General features: G+C 50.1%; 1 protein-coding gene across 1 annotated transcript; it reads right to left on the reverse strand.

Annotated features, from left to right (window-relative positions):
• Positions 1-18: 18 nt before the first annotated feature.
• On the reverse strand, positions 19-8,806 carry Fbl (fibrillarin). The gene is made up of 9 exons (XM_028859139.2): positions 8,700-8,806; positions 4,656-4,841; positions 4,449-4,556; positions 4,254-4,348; positions 3,307-3,477; positions 1,917-2,049; positions 868-980; positions 228-373; positions 19-126 (listed from the first exon to the last, which is right to left on the reverse strand). The coding sequence occupies exons 1-9, from the start codon at positions 8,707-8,709 to the stop codon at positions 102-104; spliced, it is 987 nt and encodes a 328-aa protein (XP_028714972.1). The 5' UTR covers positions 8,710-8,806; the 3' UTR covers positions 19-101.
• Positions 8,807-14,995: the final 6,189 nt, after the last annotated feature.

A 14,995-nucleotide genomic window follows, 5' to 3' on the forward strand; every position in this document is an offset into this window, starting at 1 on the left:
ACAGCACCAGACAGGAGCGACAGTTGAGTCTTTTAATAGAAAAAAACTACACGTGCAACAGTAGCAACACACACTTCTTCCGATCCAGACAGCTCTGAGTTTCAGTTCTTCGCCTTGGGAGGTGGCCTGTGAGAAAATCAGAGGGAGTGGAGTTGTCACCATTTTTGGCTCCCCAGGTCTAGGGAGCTCAGGCTGCAAGCAAGGGAGAGGTCTCTCCTGGTACTTACCTGTACACACCCACAACCACAGCGTGGTCCCGTTCGTAGGGCTCCAGCGTCAGCTGCTCCTGGGGCTTCATGTTCTCTTGCTGCATCTTCTTCACTTCGGATGCAAACACAGCTTCTGCCGAAGCCGTGGAATCAATGCAGTTGGCCTACAGAGGAGAAATGACTGGAGGTCTGTGCGTTGTTGTAAGCTAAAAGTACGTCAGATGTTTGGAGTCCCAGGTCTCGCAATTATAAAACTCCATTACAGAAGTTTTAATTTGGCTTGGACTGAAAACAGGATGTTCTAATTATCTAAGGCAGTGTTTTACCTCAGGAATTTTCTTTCATGTCCTGGTAACAATAGAACAAACGCAGCAAACAGACTAGCTAATTTTTAACATGGTGAAAATGCCTGGGAGTTTTTTGTATTTCAAATTAAAATGTTTTGAAAACTGCACCTTGCACTTATTTAATATTTACTCTATGTAAGAATCTGTCCTAAACACTTTACATGTATCCATTTTTACTTCAACCCTTAAAAGAAGAATGAAGAAAATGAAGAAACTGAGTCAACTAGACTAAGTCACATGTTCAGGCACGAGATCCAGCACCCACCCACCACACTCAGTTGTCACCCCACCTTACATTCCAAGCCTCATACCTTAATGGAAATCACAAAGTGTCCTCCATTCCGCAGGAAGGTGTGGGCGTTCAGGGCCACAATCCGGGTTTGGTCTGGCTGCGCCACATCAGCAAAGATCACATCCACCATTGCTAGGGAAAAAGGGACAGCAGTTACAAGCAGAAGCCACCAGAGAACTTCCCAGAGCCTCCCAATGGGGGCCTGTGCTCCATCACCACCAGGTTCCTGGGAGTCTCCTGCCTCCAGTCTCACTCCCCACCACATACCCTCCCTCCAAAGCGCCCCAGAGGTGGGGCCAGAACCCAGTCACATCACTCATCCACTCCTCTTGTAAACATGGTTGCCACCTACTCTGTGGCCAGCCCTGGGCTGGGCGTGGGGGACACAGAGACGAGTCAGACCCTGCCCTCGAGATGCTCCCGGGTCTGGGGGGAGACAGACATGTCATCAAAAAGACAAGTAAAGGCGAGCAGTTAAAGGCAAGACGTGGGCAGGGCTGTCAAATGAGGAAAAGGACCAGAGAGGCACCAAGTAAACCGAGAAAATGCAAAGAAAAAAGAAAACAATAACCCCCTCAAAAAAACAAAAACCCAAAAACCAACAACAACAAAGTACAATGAAAAGGTGATGTTTTTATGCAGTATGATTTAAAATATTAATACATAAACAAAAATGATGGAATGAAAATATCCTTTAAGAATTTGGAAAAGCAGATGCCAAGTATCAAGTACCTCTGGGGGAGTTCATGAGGCTTTCTACTTTTATACTAGACCTTTGAGGAGTTTAAAAAAAAAAACAAAAACAAAGCCCATGGGTCATACTTGCTGTGTTCAGGGCTGGAATCTCATCAGATAACATAAAGAACACAAACCAGGGCGGTGTAAAAGGGCAGCGTGTAGAGAGGAGCCCAAGTGCATGGGCCTCAGGGAAGGAGGTCAGATGAGCAGACACAATCTCCACCCGCAGCTCCTCACTCTAACGCAATCTGCTATGAGGCTCCCTTGGCCTCTCCTGGGAAACATGCAGTGCTTAGCCTACCTTCCCTGGGCTGCCCCCAGGCCCCTCACCGATAAGCATGCGGTATTTGTGTGGATGCCGAGCATCTTCAATCACAGGAATAATGTTGGTCCTCTTCTTGGCCAAGTTGATGAGGTCACGGCCAGAACGGTGGGAGAACTCAACTGCATAGACCAGACCATCCTAAAATAAACCCGATAGTGATGAGCACACACTTGCTTTCCATCATGGTTGCCAAAACTGGGCTCGTGTGCCTCTTGTAGCAGGCCCTCAGACCCTCAATCCAACCCGAACTGAGTAACTGTCATTATGTCCACAGTCCAGATGAATAAATGGGCCCGGATATGAGAAGTCACACGCCATGGTTATTCACCACCAACAAAGCTACAAGATCCTAATTTATCTGACCAAGAGCCCAGAAGGACAGAGCCAACAGCATTTGCAATGGGCCAGCACTTAGGAAACATTTAATTTTCCAAACAATCTTATTCTCCATAATGTTAAGCTCAGGTGTCTCACTGATACCACATACTATTAAAGACTACCTACAGAAGTCTTGAGTTTTGTTGCTGTTTGTATTTAAACGAGGTCTAACTACATAGCTTAGGCTGGGACTACAAATATGTGTGCTTTCATACCTGGCCACGCACAGGATTTTCACCCACCAAATTAAACAGTCTATAATTCAGCCACCAGCAAGAGGTTATGAAGTGGGACACCCAAGAAGCAGGTGCTCTCTGCACCAGGAACCAGTACTGCCACACAGAAACAAGTCCCCCAGTAGAATCCAAGGGCTGCGGATGTAGCTCAGTGGCAGCCTATGTGCCTAGCATTCAAGAGGCCCTCAGTTCAACCGCCAATATGGGGAGGGGCACAGAAAACTGTATTTGGGGGACATGAATCTTCTGTGTGTATGTGTGTGGAGCCAGAGGACAATGGTAGGTATTCTTCTTCAGGAACCCCACACATCCTACTTCTGAGAAAGGTCTCTTACTGGTGTGGAGCTTATCCATTAAACCACCCCCTAATGGATCTGCATGCCCTAGAGATCAGCTTGTTGCTGCCCCTAGTGCTGTTACTACAAGGGCACATCACCACACCTGGCTTTTTAAGTCAATTCCGAGGATCAAAATCAGGTCATCATGCTTGTGTGACAAGCACTTGAGTGACTAAGCCACCTTCCCAGCCCTGGGACATATATGTTTCAAGAGGGCAACTAAAACAGTTCATTTAGTCTCTGTGCTCCCAGCTCCAGGTCATTTTAACACTGGCCACACCCCCATCCCCACAACTCTTAAAATCCAGAATCCGGAGCAGTTTTAAGGAGCTCTGCTTCAAGCTGTCCCTCTCACGGAATGGAGGATGAACCTGGCTATACAACACATGGTGCAGGTAAACGGCCAGGCCCAGTTCCCTCCATCTCCACACCCGTCTACTCACCGGGCCGACAATATCAGAGACGTGAGAGACGGTGGTGCCTGAGGCTGCCCCCAGGTAGAGCACCTTGGCCCCTGGCTTGATGTGGATCTGGTCTACGCCCCCCAGGATTGCTGCTGCCAGCTTGGAACGGAAGGGGTTCCAGGCTCGGTACTCAATTTTGTCATCTCCCTCCTGACAGAAGAGATGAGAACAGAAGTCAGTGCTGGGTTCTTGTGCAGGATTCCACTCCCCATCATGCTAGGAACCTCAAAAGAAACAGTGTTCCAATCACTGTGTAAGAAACCGAATACAGGTGTACAGCAGGGGCCAGGACAGAAGGCACCCTGCCATCCCATGGAGGCTGTCAAAGACTTGGGAAGAGGAGAGGACAGACAGTAGACAGAGGTGAACCCGGGTACTAGGCATCCCCTGCTGTCCTAGCTCCTGTCTCAGGTGCGAGAGACAACAGTGACCAGGGCATGGATCCTGCCCGGAGTGCTAAGTACAAACTGAACTAACACACAAACTGTTTCAGGAGATGGTGACAGGCTATACAGACCAAGCGAAGAGAGGATGTGAAACCAGAACAGAGCAAGGAAGCTGTGAAAAGGAGAAAACGGACCAGGAAGGGCTATGGCTGACCACAGAGAAGAGGACACGGGAGAGCTGGGGCTGTGAGGACTGCTTTAGAGAAGTAGGGTGATGTGACAGAGGATAAGAAACTGGTGCGCTATGGAGCTGGGAAACAATGGGGCAAGGCCAGGGAATTGGGAGGCGGAGCTGAGACTGGCAGCATCTCTAAGGCTACTCTAAGAGCGGGCAGAGAGTCCCAAGGCACATGAACAGTGTGCACGGCCTGACTTATGCATCAACACCCCGGCTGTCACGTGTAGGACGCAGCAGCAACACTGAAGTGCAGGTGACACTATCAGCTGGGCTGGTACTTTGGACAGGGCTCCATGACTCACTGAAATAGAGACTCTCTTCTCCCCATATACGGATTCTCCAGGGACCAGATTCTTTGTGACAAGGGCATCCTCCTTTCCGCGGCAGATAAAGACGCCTGGTGAGGAGAGCAGAGCAGAGCGGGGCGGGGCTGAGGACTCAGAGTGGGGCTCTGGTCCACTTCTAGATTCACCTGCACCCCCACCCACCACACTCACCTTCATGCCGATGTGGTTCCACCATGACATTCTTCCCTGACTGGTTGCCTCTTTTGCCTCCCCGGCCACCACCTCGACCCCGGCCGCCCCCAGACTGGAAGCCTCCACCTGCAAGAGAAAGCTGCAGGTGGAGAGGGAGGTCCCCGCCTCTCCCCTCCCTGTACCCTCTGAGAGCCTGCTCCACCTCCCCATGTCAACCTCACTCACCTCGTCCACCTCCTCCTCCTCCACCTCCTCGTCCCCTGAAGCCTCCGCCTCCACCTCGACCTCGACCTCCACCAAAGCCTCCTCGTCCCCCGCCAAAGCCTCCTCGTCCGCCTCGTCCTCCTCCTCTACCGCCTCTGTCACCGAAGCCTCCTCTGCCACCAAAGCCGCCCCCACGGGGGCTGAAACCTGTAGTCGAAACAAAAGCAGGGACCAGGGCAATGAAGCTTAAGTTTAAACTAACCTTACCTGGCATTTTCACAAAAGTGAGAAGTCGGCTGTGTGCTCCAAGGAGGAAATGTCCACCGCAGTCAATAATGCTCACCAAGGCCACCCAATGTCCCATCAGCAGAAGGGACACACAGAAGGAGTAACACCAATCAACAATGAAAATGGCCTTCAGTTGTGTAGTTTGGATGAATAAACCAGAGCCTCCCCAAAGTGAAGAAACGTACTCCTAGGAAACTACACCCAATGACACACGCTGCTTTTTTGAAATACCCTGAATCACTATGTAGCTCCTGATGCCCCTGATGCCACCTCCCAAGTGCTGGGTTACAGGTCTGCACCTCTAGGTCTGGCACCATAGCCTTCTTATGAAGCATGTGGCAAGGGACCACTAAAAGCAAAGCATGCCACAGACTCTCTAGCTGGGTGGGGATGAGATGGAATACAGACATCCTGGTTTTCTTGGTGGGACAGCAGATTCACGGAACTCATTTTATCCTTACTATCAGTGAGCCCTGTACATCCATGGGATTAGAGCAAGAGGTTCTCTGCTGCCCTTCCAGCATCTTCAAGATCCCCTCATCTCCCTTCTTTCAAGATTGTAACATCCCTCCCAGCAGCACAGGGGGGAAAAGTAAAAAAAAAAATCCCCAAATTTAAGGATGGGCAATGATCTAGATGGGCGGGTCAGAGCTCACTGTAAAGCAGGCACAGTAGCACAGGCCTGTGATTCCAGCATCCCAGGAGGTGGAGACAGAAGACCCCAGGGTGAAGCAACACTGTCCACTCAGCAGCCAACAATTTGCAGCACTAACAGACGTCTGGTGCTGTTGCTGGGTCGGATATTTAGCTTTTCTATGATGGTTTAAAAAATGTTTTGAGTACTATGGGCGGGTGGGGGGGGGGGGGGGCCGGGGGGCGCACAAGAGTTGATCTGAAAACATAGTTTGAAGATTAGTGTTCGCTTAAAATGATCTCACTTGATGTAAACTGTCAGATATAAATCTGCTTAATTTTTTGTCAAGGTACCTTGAGACTACATGCTATCGACAGCTTCAATCAATTCTTTTGTTTTTGAGACGAGGTTTCATCACTATGTATCCCTGACTAACCTGGAGCTATGTACACCAGGCTGGCTTCAAACTCAAGAGATCCACCTGCCCCTGTCTCTCAAGTGCTGGGATTAAAGGAGTATACCACCCTAAAAGTATTTTTAATGGTATTGAACAGTTTCATCTCCAAAACTCGAAAACATTCCCAAGCCTTATAAGAGATCCCATCCTGCTGCTTTCAACCTCCTTCTTCACAATCCACAATAAAATCAGAATACTTTTCTTTACAAAGAATTGCCAAGCCAGGCGTGGTGGCGCACGCCTTTAATCCCAGCACTCCAGAGGCAGAGGCAGAGGCAGAGGCAGGCGGATCTCTGTGAGTTCAGGCCAGCCTGGTCTACAGAGTGAGATCCAGGACAGCCAGGGCTACACAGAGAAACCCGTCTTGAAACAACAACAAAAACCCCAAACCTCTGAGGACTTTCTTTCCGTTTTTAAATTTCCCACAAGAACGTAAGGGGCATGGTCCTCCTGTGGCCCACTGCACTTGGGCTTCTGAGTGGGTGGTGCAGACTCCCCGACTCTCATCATATACATTTAGTACTGGCGCTCTCCCTGGCCCCCACCAGTTCCAAGTGCACACTGACTTGTAATTGTTCTGGTCAGTGCAACATCCCATCACCAACAGGAAGTTCAATAAACATCAGCAAGTGTCTGGCCATATTCGCAGCCCTGCTGACTCAAGGCCCCAGGTCCCTCCCTCAGAGAAACCACTAGAAAACCATCCTTTTCATCCAGAAGAGGATGGTGATGGGGAGTCCTGGTTCCTCCTCTTGTAGCTCATACAGGAAGATGGTCATGCCATTGTCATTCAGGACCCTAAGGTAGGGAAGGTACATGGGAGTGAGTTGTAAAATCCAGTGACTTTGTACACACAAGAGTACTTAGGAGAAGCTGCTGGCCAGGGCCTGACAGAACAGAGGCCTGGCAAGCTGTGGGTATCTTCACGGGGAGCAGTGGGCCGCAGTGCCAACTCTCAGTCCCAGAATCTCAACATGGATCTCAGTCTATTTCAGGAAAATGAACAAAAAGGCTCATTACCCAGAAAGACTCCATGTCCACATAAAATATGCTTCCCTCCAAGCCTTCCCACCTCAAAACTACCGACCCCAGCAGGGTGAGGTGTCACATGTCCGCAATCCCACCATTTGGGAGGGTGAGTCTGAGGCCAGCCTTAGGCTATACAAGATCCCATTTCAAAACACAAACACAGAAACAGAGGATCTTACTTAAAAATGCCCACCAGTCTACAGCACACCTCTGCTTAAAAATCTCCCCTAGCTGGTCGTGGTGGCACAGGCCTTTAATTAATCCCAGCACTTTGGAGAGCGGGGCAGGCAGATCTCTGAGTTCGAGGCAGCCAGGTCTACAAAGCCAGTTCCAGGACAGCCAGGGTTACTCAGGGAAACCCTGTCTCAAAGAACCAAAAACCAAAACCAAACAAAAAACCAACTTCCCCAAGACTCAAACTGTCACCAAAGAATCAACTGCTAGAAATTTCTACTTCTCACTCATTTGGTAGAGAAAGGTTGGAGGGAAAAGCATTCCTTGGGGGAAATCACAGATCACAGGATGCCAACAGAACGCACAGACTAGCAATCCTACCCTACTTCACTTCATCAGATTTCCAGAACAGGGGAGCCCCAGATATTCAACACGATTGGGAGGGAGCCCCTGGGTCACTATCCCCTGCAGTGACTCTCATCTGTCCACACCAGACAAAAACTTGCAGTAGTGAAAACTGATCCTTGGGCAACGGTGAAAAGCTCATGTTATCATTACTGTAGCACAGACTGGTGTCAAACTCGTGATCTACCCTGCCTCAGTTTCCCTCGTACTGGGATTGAAAAGCACGGGCGGCTACAGCACAGAGTAACATATTACCAAAAAAGCCACTTAGCATTAAGAATCCAAGAAAGAAATGAGACGCTTCTGTCAAAGCCAGAACCCTCGCCATGCAGTAAACTCATCAGAAAAAGGCGGGAAATAACATGACTATATTTTTGTCAGGTCAGGCGTGGCGGCGCACGTCTTTAGTCCCAGCACCCTGGAGGCGGAGAGGCTGGTGGATCTCCGAGTTCCAGGCCACCTGGTCTCCAGAGAGTTCCAGGCCAGCCAGAGTCATATGGTGAGACGCTCTCTCAAAACTCAAACCCAAACCAACCCCACTCACTTTTATTCACCCGCCTTGCTAAGGCCGGGCTTGTAAAGTTTCTCCCACCACAGAGCTGGGACTCCCTAGTCCCCAAATCATCCACTTCTCCCTGCCTAGGACCCCGCCCCTCCCGGAAGCGCGACAAGCGAGAACCTGCGCACGCGAGCGCCGCACATCATCGACCCGGAGGTCCTCTCTCATCCCCACCCCGGGGAAAGCTGGGTTGAGGATCAAGGTAACGGTGACGGCGGGTGACAGTGGCTGGTGGCGGTAACAGGGAAGGCTTGCGTGGGGAGAAGGGTTCCTGGTCTCAGTCCCGGAGCCGTTCCATCTACGACCCCAGCCGGATCCCTCAAAGGCACGCGCGCGGAGAGATCCGAGCCCCCGCTCTGGGTCGGGGTCCGGAGGGCCGCGCCGGCCGGTCCGGAGCGGCGAGCCTTTGGGCCTGCCTCTGGGAGCCGAGCCACCGGTCACATTCCCCGAGTCCCGAGCAGCTGCAGTCCCCGCCCGCCGCGCCTGGAGCCCCGCTCCTGCCCACGCCGGGGCCTCTACCTGGCTTCATCACTGCGTTCTGGTCGCGCGGCTCCGGCAATCTGCGGCGTCCGCTGCTCCACGAGTCTCAGGCTTTCGCACGTGGGAAGGAGCGCATGCGCGCGGCGACGCACGGCGCGTGACGGAAGCGCGTAACCCCGCCCCTTACCCGCGCCCTCCTCCCCGGAAGTGCACGCCTTGGGCGGGAATTCAGGAACCTCTGTGGTATCCGTCTTGCTGCTTCGCTCTGGGGCGTAGAATTCAATCGCAAATCTGCCGCGGCTTCTCCCATCACTAGTGCTAAGCACTCCAAGTATCAGAGATTATACTCACATTTTTTATTTTTCCAAAGATTTGTTCATTTTTATTTTATCCTTACAAGTGTTTTGCCTGCATGTGTGTCTGTGCACCACGCGCACGCAGTGCCCGCAGAGGTCGTCAGGGGAGTCGGATCCCTTGGAACCGGAGCTACAGGCGGTTGTGAGCTGCTACGGGGGTGTGGGACCCGAAGGTGGGTCTTCTGCAAGAGCAGGCTGCTAGCCCTCTAGCACAGCCTTGTGTTTGCTGATTGCTGTTGTTGATGTTGTTTGTATTTTGAGACAGGGTTTCACAGTGAGGCCCAGGCTGGCCCGGAACTGGGGATCTCTTACAGTCTCCAGGTTGTACCTCGCTTTTCTATCTCTTTTTTCCCTTTACACTCAAAAAGCCCTCCTTCACTCACTTGCCCCAAGAACAGGCACCTCACTCTGCTGCTCCCGAGCCCTGGCCTGTTTGTTTCTGGAAATCTTCGGTTACCCTAATGTTGCTGCAGCTGCCTCTGAGTCCACTGCCCCGCTGTCGATGGCCTTGCTACTGCTGGTTCTGCTGTCTGCCCCTCCTCTTCGCATCATGGATTCTGCCCACTCTACCCATAAAAATCAACATCAGTCATTTAATGTTGCACCACCAGGGGGCAGCACAGCAGCGACCTGGTCTCCAGGAAAAGAGTCCCAACCGCCTTCCAGGCAACCGAAAGGCCCTTTGCACTAATCACAGACTTTGTGTTAGGTTATCAGGGAAAGAGTTTACCCCCTGGCCTAGGTGAAGTGGCTGCTAAGGTTTACGGAGGCTTCTGATGGCAAAAAAGTCCATGTAAACAGGCAGAGCTAGAACAGCGCGGCCCGGGCAGGAGCTGTCTTGCAGAATTAAATGGTGGCTGTAGCAGTGCGGCTTCCGGGAGGTCAGTCTGTGGAGCATTCAAGAGCTTCCAGGCTGCCGTGACAGCAGGTCAGGTGGCTGCCAAGAGGGGGCTGCTTGGATGGTAGTCACTCATTCAAAGCATCCAAGTGCCAGGGAAAGGCTGAATTTGTCAGGGTGACAGATCACCCTAGCCTCCAATATCCTGTTTTTTTAAAAAAGACAAAATAAGCGTTAAAGGGGATTCTTACTATAAAAGGTTATCATAGACACTAACAATGCTTTAACGCTTACATGTGGGGGCTCGCTCTCTCTCTCTCTCTCTCTCTCTCTCTCTCTCTCTCTCTCTCTCTCTCTCTCTCTCTCTCTCGTGCACCCATGCCCACGGGTGATGCCCAAGCTCATGCATAGACCAGGGGAGGGTGTTAGATCTCCTGCTCTGTCGTTCTCTAATTTATCCTCTTGACATAGGGTCTCTTCACTGAATCTGGAGCTAGGCTGGTTAGCAGAAAAAAGCCTCTGGTCTCACCACCCCAGCCCAGAGGTTCCAGGCATGCAGATAGATGACCACTCTTTTTTTAATTTACATAGGTGCTGGGATTTGAACCCAAGTCCTCATGCTTGCTAGCAAGATCTCTTACCTGCTGAGATGTCTCCCGAGCTCCGAGTATTTCTAATTATTTAATTTAAAATCTTTACTGGTAAATAGGTCACATAGTATGAATTTGCCCATTTATACAATTCAGTGACTTTTCGTGTGGCATATTCATAGGAATTTTTAAACACTTTTGGCGATTCCAACATGTATAAAATGTATTGTGTGCCGGGCGGTGGTGGCGCACGCCTTTAATCCCAGCACTCGGGAGGCAGAGCCAGGCGGATCGCTGTGAGTTCGAGGCCAGCCTGGGCTACCAAGTGAGCTCCAGGAAAGGCGCAAAAAACTACGCAGAGAAACCCTGTCTCGAAAAACCAAAAAAAAAAAAAAAAAAAAAATGTATTGTGCTCATATTCACCCCTTTAACCTCATCTCTTTCCCATTCCTGATGACCCCTTTATTTTTCCCAACTAGCGCCCCTCAACCCCACTTCCCTGTCTTTTTTGGTGCGGATCTTGTGCAGGTAGACACAGCTGCCACGTGTTCATGACTGCAGTGTCACAGCGCGTCCAGAAGACAGCATGTCACAGCATTCTTCACCATCGTCCAGCTCTTACAGTCCTTCCAACCCTCTTCTTCAGCCTTCCCTGGCCTTGGTGAGGACCGCAGAGAAGTCATATTTAGGACTGGACACCCATCAGCCACTATTTCTGGCACTTTGACCAGTTATGAGTCTCTGTGGGAACTGTCACCGCGGCAAATGGCGGGGAGCAGCACTATTGTACGCGTAGAAACACAGACACTTAGAGGGCAGTGTTAGAAGTCCATTTAGTCCAACCCGCGGCAGACCCCACCCCGCCATGCCTCTTTTAGAGTCTGCTGTCTTCTCAGCCTTGGGCTTTTAACAAGGTTTATGGTACCAGGCACGAGCTCCTTCCTATGGGGCAAGCCTTAGATCCCATCAGAAGTCCTCAGTTGCCCCCAGTCATGCTGCTATTGCCCCGGTGGGTATCGCCTGCCTCATCAGTTGGTATTGTTGGGCAAAACAGTTGATGACTTTTCTGCCCCAGTGGGCTACAAAGCACATTCTGGTACCATGAAGCTAGCTAGCCAGCAGGGAGTAAGCTCCCAGTTCAGTTCCAGCTTGATGTGTCTGTATCCTGCAACCAAAGTGTGTGGTGCCTTCAGGGATACGATTTTACCATCTAGTTCTGGTGGACAACCAAGAGAAACGGACATAGCCTGTTTGTTTGGGGACCTCTGGACCCTCCCTGACAAAAGACTCGGGCATTTTATGCACAGCCCTGAGATTTTCATTTAGTAACTTTGGCTTCTAGGAGTATTCAGAGGTATCTATTCATGTAGAATACCGCCATGCAAACATTTTTAGTTTTAATTTTTTATAAATAATATTTTCAGCTAGTGTTCAGTTAGACCCCATCTTTTCCACATCCTCTGCTGCATCCCCATATCAACACTTTGCATACGTCATATCCCCCGCTTTAATATCACATGTGTGTTCCCACTCCCGCTTAGCGGCCTCCCTTATCACGCTTCCATTCTTGCTTTCTGACCTCTGCTGACTTTCATTCCAGTTTGAACACAGAAACCTGAAAATTCAGATCTAAGGTCTGCAAACGAGAGAATGCATGTAGCATCTGTCTTTCTGTGTGCAGGCTACCTCACCCAGGAGGTTATTTTCCAATCCCATCAATTTGTGCGTTACAAAGTGTAGTATTTTTAGTATCTGTGCTGACTGGTTTTATGTAACTTGACACAAGCTAAAGTCATCCGAGAGGAGTGAACTTCAGTTGAAAAATTGCCTCCATAAGGCAAGTCTGTAGGGCATTTTCTTAATTAGTGATGAGGGGAGGGCTCGGCCCATTGTGGGTGATACCACCTCTTGACTGGTAGTCCTGGGTGCTATAAGAAATCAGGCTGAGCCAGGCATTAAGGGGCCTTCTCCACGGTCCCTGCATCAGCTCCTGCCTCAGGAATCCTGCCTTAACTGCTTTAGATGATGAACTGTTGTGTGGAACTGTGAGTGAAATAAACTCTTTCCTCTCCAAGTTACTTTTGGTCATGGTGTTTCATCCCTGCAATAAAACCCCCAAGAATACATGTAGCTTTCATGTTCTTACAGAACTGTAACTATGGAAATTGAATACTTTTAATGTTTTCCTGCTCTAATTCCTCAGCATATAAATACCAAGTCGGTATGTCTCTGGATTGTATTGTACTAGAATGTTTTACTTTAATTTTTTGACAGAGTGTCACTGTAGCCCTTGATGGTGTGGGACTCACTGTACTCCACAGCCCCTCTCCCCTCTCCTCTAGCTCTTACCTCCTTTCTGCCTCCTCCTCTGTGATATACTCTAAGTGTTGATGGTGGAGGTGTTGATATAGGTCTGAGCACTGCACCAGGACTTTGAATTTTAAAAAGACCTTGGACTTTTAGAATGCTGAAAAATTTAAAGGCTTAAGTGTTGGACCATTTTGAATCTTGATATTAACACAATAATTTGGGGGACAAGAATTGAATGGTTATGCTTAAAGTGGTAAGTTTGTGTATCAAGCTGATAAGGGATGGTGGGTTCTAGAAGAGCCACTGTGGGTGGTGCCGTTCCCTAGGCAGGTGGTCTTCGGCTGTATAAAAAAACCAGCTGAGCATGAGTCTGAAAAGGAGCCAGCAAGCAGTGTTCCTCCACTGCCTCTCCGTCAGGTTCTTGCTGGAGTTGCTGACTTCCCTCAGTAACTGGTTGTAACCTGTGAAATGAAGTAAGTCCGTGCCCTCCTTAGTTGCTTTGGTCATGCTGTCTGACAGGGACCGAATGGAACAGAATGTAGGAGTAGATCGTCACTCTCCTCGGTGCTCTTGCTACACCCTTCTCTCTGCCTCCTGGCCACGCCAGTCATTTCGGAAGCTGCTGGACTGTGCTCCCATTCTCGACACCAGCACTATCAATTTCCAAGTTACAGCTGCTTTCTTTGTGGCTTCAGCTTGCCCCCAAACTGTAGCCCAGTCAGACTCCGTGTACCCCATTTCCCACCTGTCTGCTCTGCTCCCCAATGCAGAGGTCCCACTGAACCACTGAACTTGACCTCCTCTTCACGCCTTACCCACTGTGACCACACTGCCCTCAGCTCCCACCACTGTCAGTCACACGCCTTCACTCACAGCCTCCAACTATAACACTGACCACAGCTCTCCATCTATGCTGTCCAGCACCCTAGAGGCTGAATGTGGAAGACTCGGCCTGACTCGTGAAAGAAATTTCTCTATTCACTGATTCACTATTTCTTGAACCCACCCCAGCCAGATTTTCCCTTCCATCATTCCACCAGAAACCCAGTAAGGACTCAAACCAGGAGCGTCATCCTCATCTGACGCTTAATGTGATGTAATAGGAAATTAATGTGCTCCTTAAGCCTGGCTTTCAGAACCCTCCTGTGTTCGTTCTCTGGTGGTTTGAGTGGGGATGGTTCCCATAAACCGAGGTCTTTGAGCACCTGGTTCCCAGTAGGTGGCGCTATTTGAAGAGGTTTGGAGGTGGAGACTTGCTGGAGGATGTCCCTCTCTAGGGGCGGGTTTTGAGAACTCAGAGCTGTGCCCAGCTTCCTGTTTTCTCTCTGTTGGTGTTTGCAGTTGAGAAATGATCTCGCCATTTCCTGCCCTGGCCTCCTCTTGCTGTGCTTCTCCCACCATGATAGACTCCCCTCTGGAGCCAGAAGCCAAAATACAATCTTTTTCCTGTAAGGCACCTCTGGTCATGGTGTCTTGCCACAGGGTGGTGGTTTGAAAGAAAATGGCCCCCAAAGGGCGTGGCGCTATAAGGAGCGGTGGTCTTGTTGAAGGAAGTGTGTCACTGTGCAGGTGGGCTTTGAAGCTGTCTCTACTTAGGATACCACATGGTTTGGCTGTCAGTTGACTTCCTGTTGCCAGCGAGATGTAGGACACTTCTCCAGCACCATGTCTGCCTGCATGCCGCCATGCTCTCCGCCATGATGGACTGAACCTCTGAACTGTAAGCCAGCCACCACAATTAAATGTTTCCTTTATAAGAGTTGCCATGGTCATGGTGTCTCTTCACAGCGATAGGAACCCTAACTAAGACACACAGCAACAGAAAATAATTGGTTCGTTTTCCTAGTATCATCTCTGTTCAAATTTTTCTTGCTGGGGGATTCCTATAGTAAATCCTCACTTTTAACTTTATACTAGCCTTTGTTCTATTTAACGGTGATGAAACCGAGTCAGAGAGGAACCAGGCAACTCTCCAGACTTGGCAATGGTAAAGCCAAGATCTGTCTTTCTCTCCACCTTCCAGGTCTCCCCCATCCAGTCATCCATCATCTCATCCATCCACTCCTCTAATCATCTGTCTCTGTGACTCTCTCCAATGCTTTCCCCCACTCTGGCCATCTGCTTCTTCGTCTGCCCGGGCACCCACACTGCAGCTACCCGTCCTCTCCTAAGACTCATCATCATCCATGTCTCCCACGGTGGGGAGGAAGTTGGAGACAGCAGGAGGCAGACACACTGACA

This window comes from Peromyscus leucopus, chromosome 1, assembly GCF_004664715.2.
Source record: "Peromyscus leucopus breed LL Stock chromosome 1, UCI_PerLeu_2.1, whole genome shotgun sequence".
NCBI classification, from domain to species: Eukaryota; Metazoa; Chordata; class Mammalia; order Rodentia; family Cricetidae; genus Peromyscus; species Peromyscus leucopus.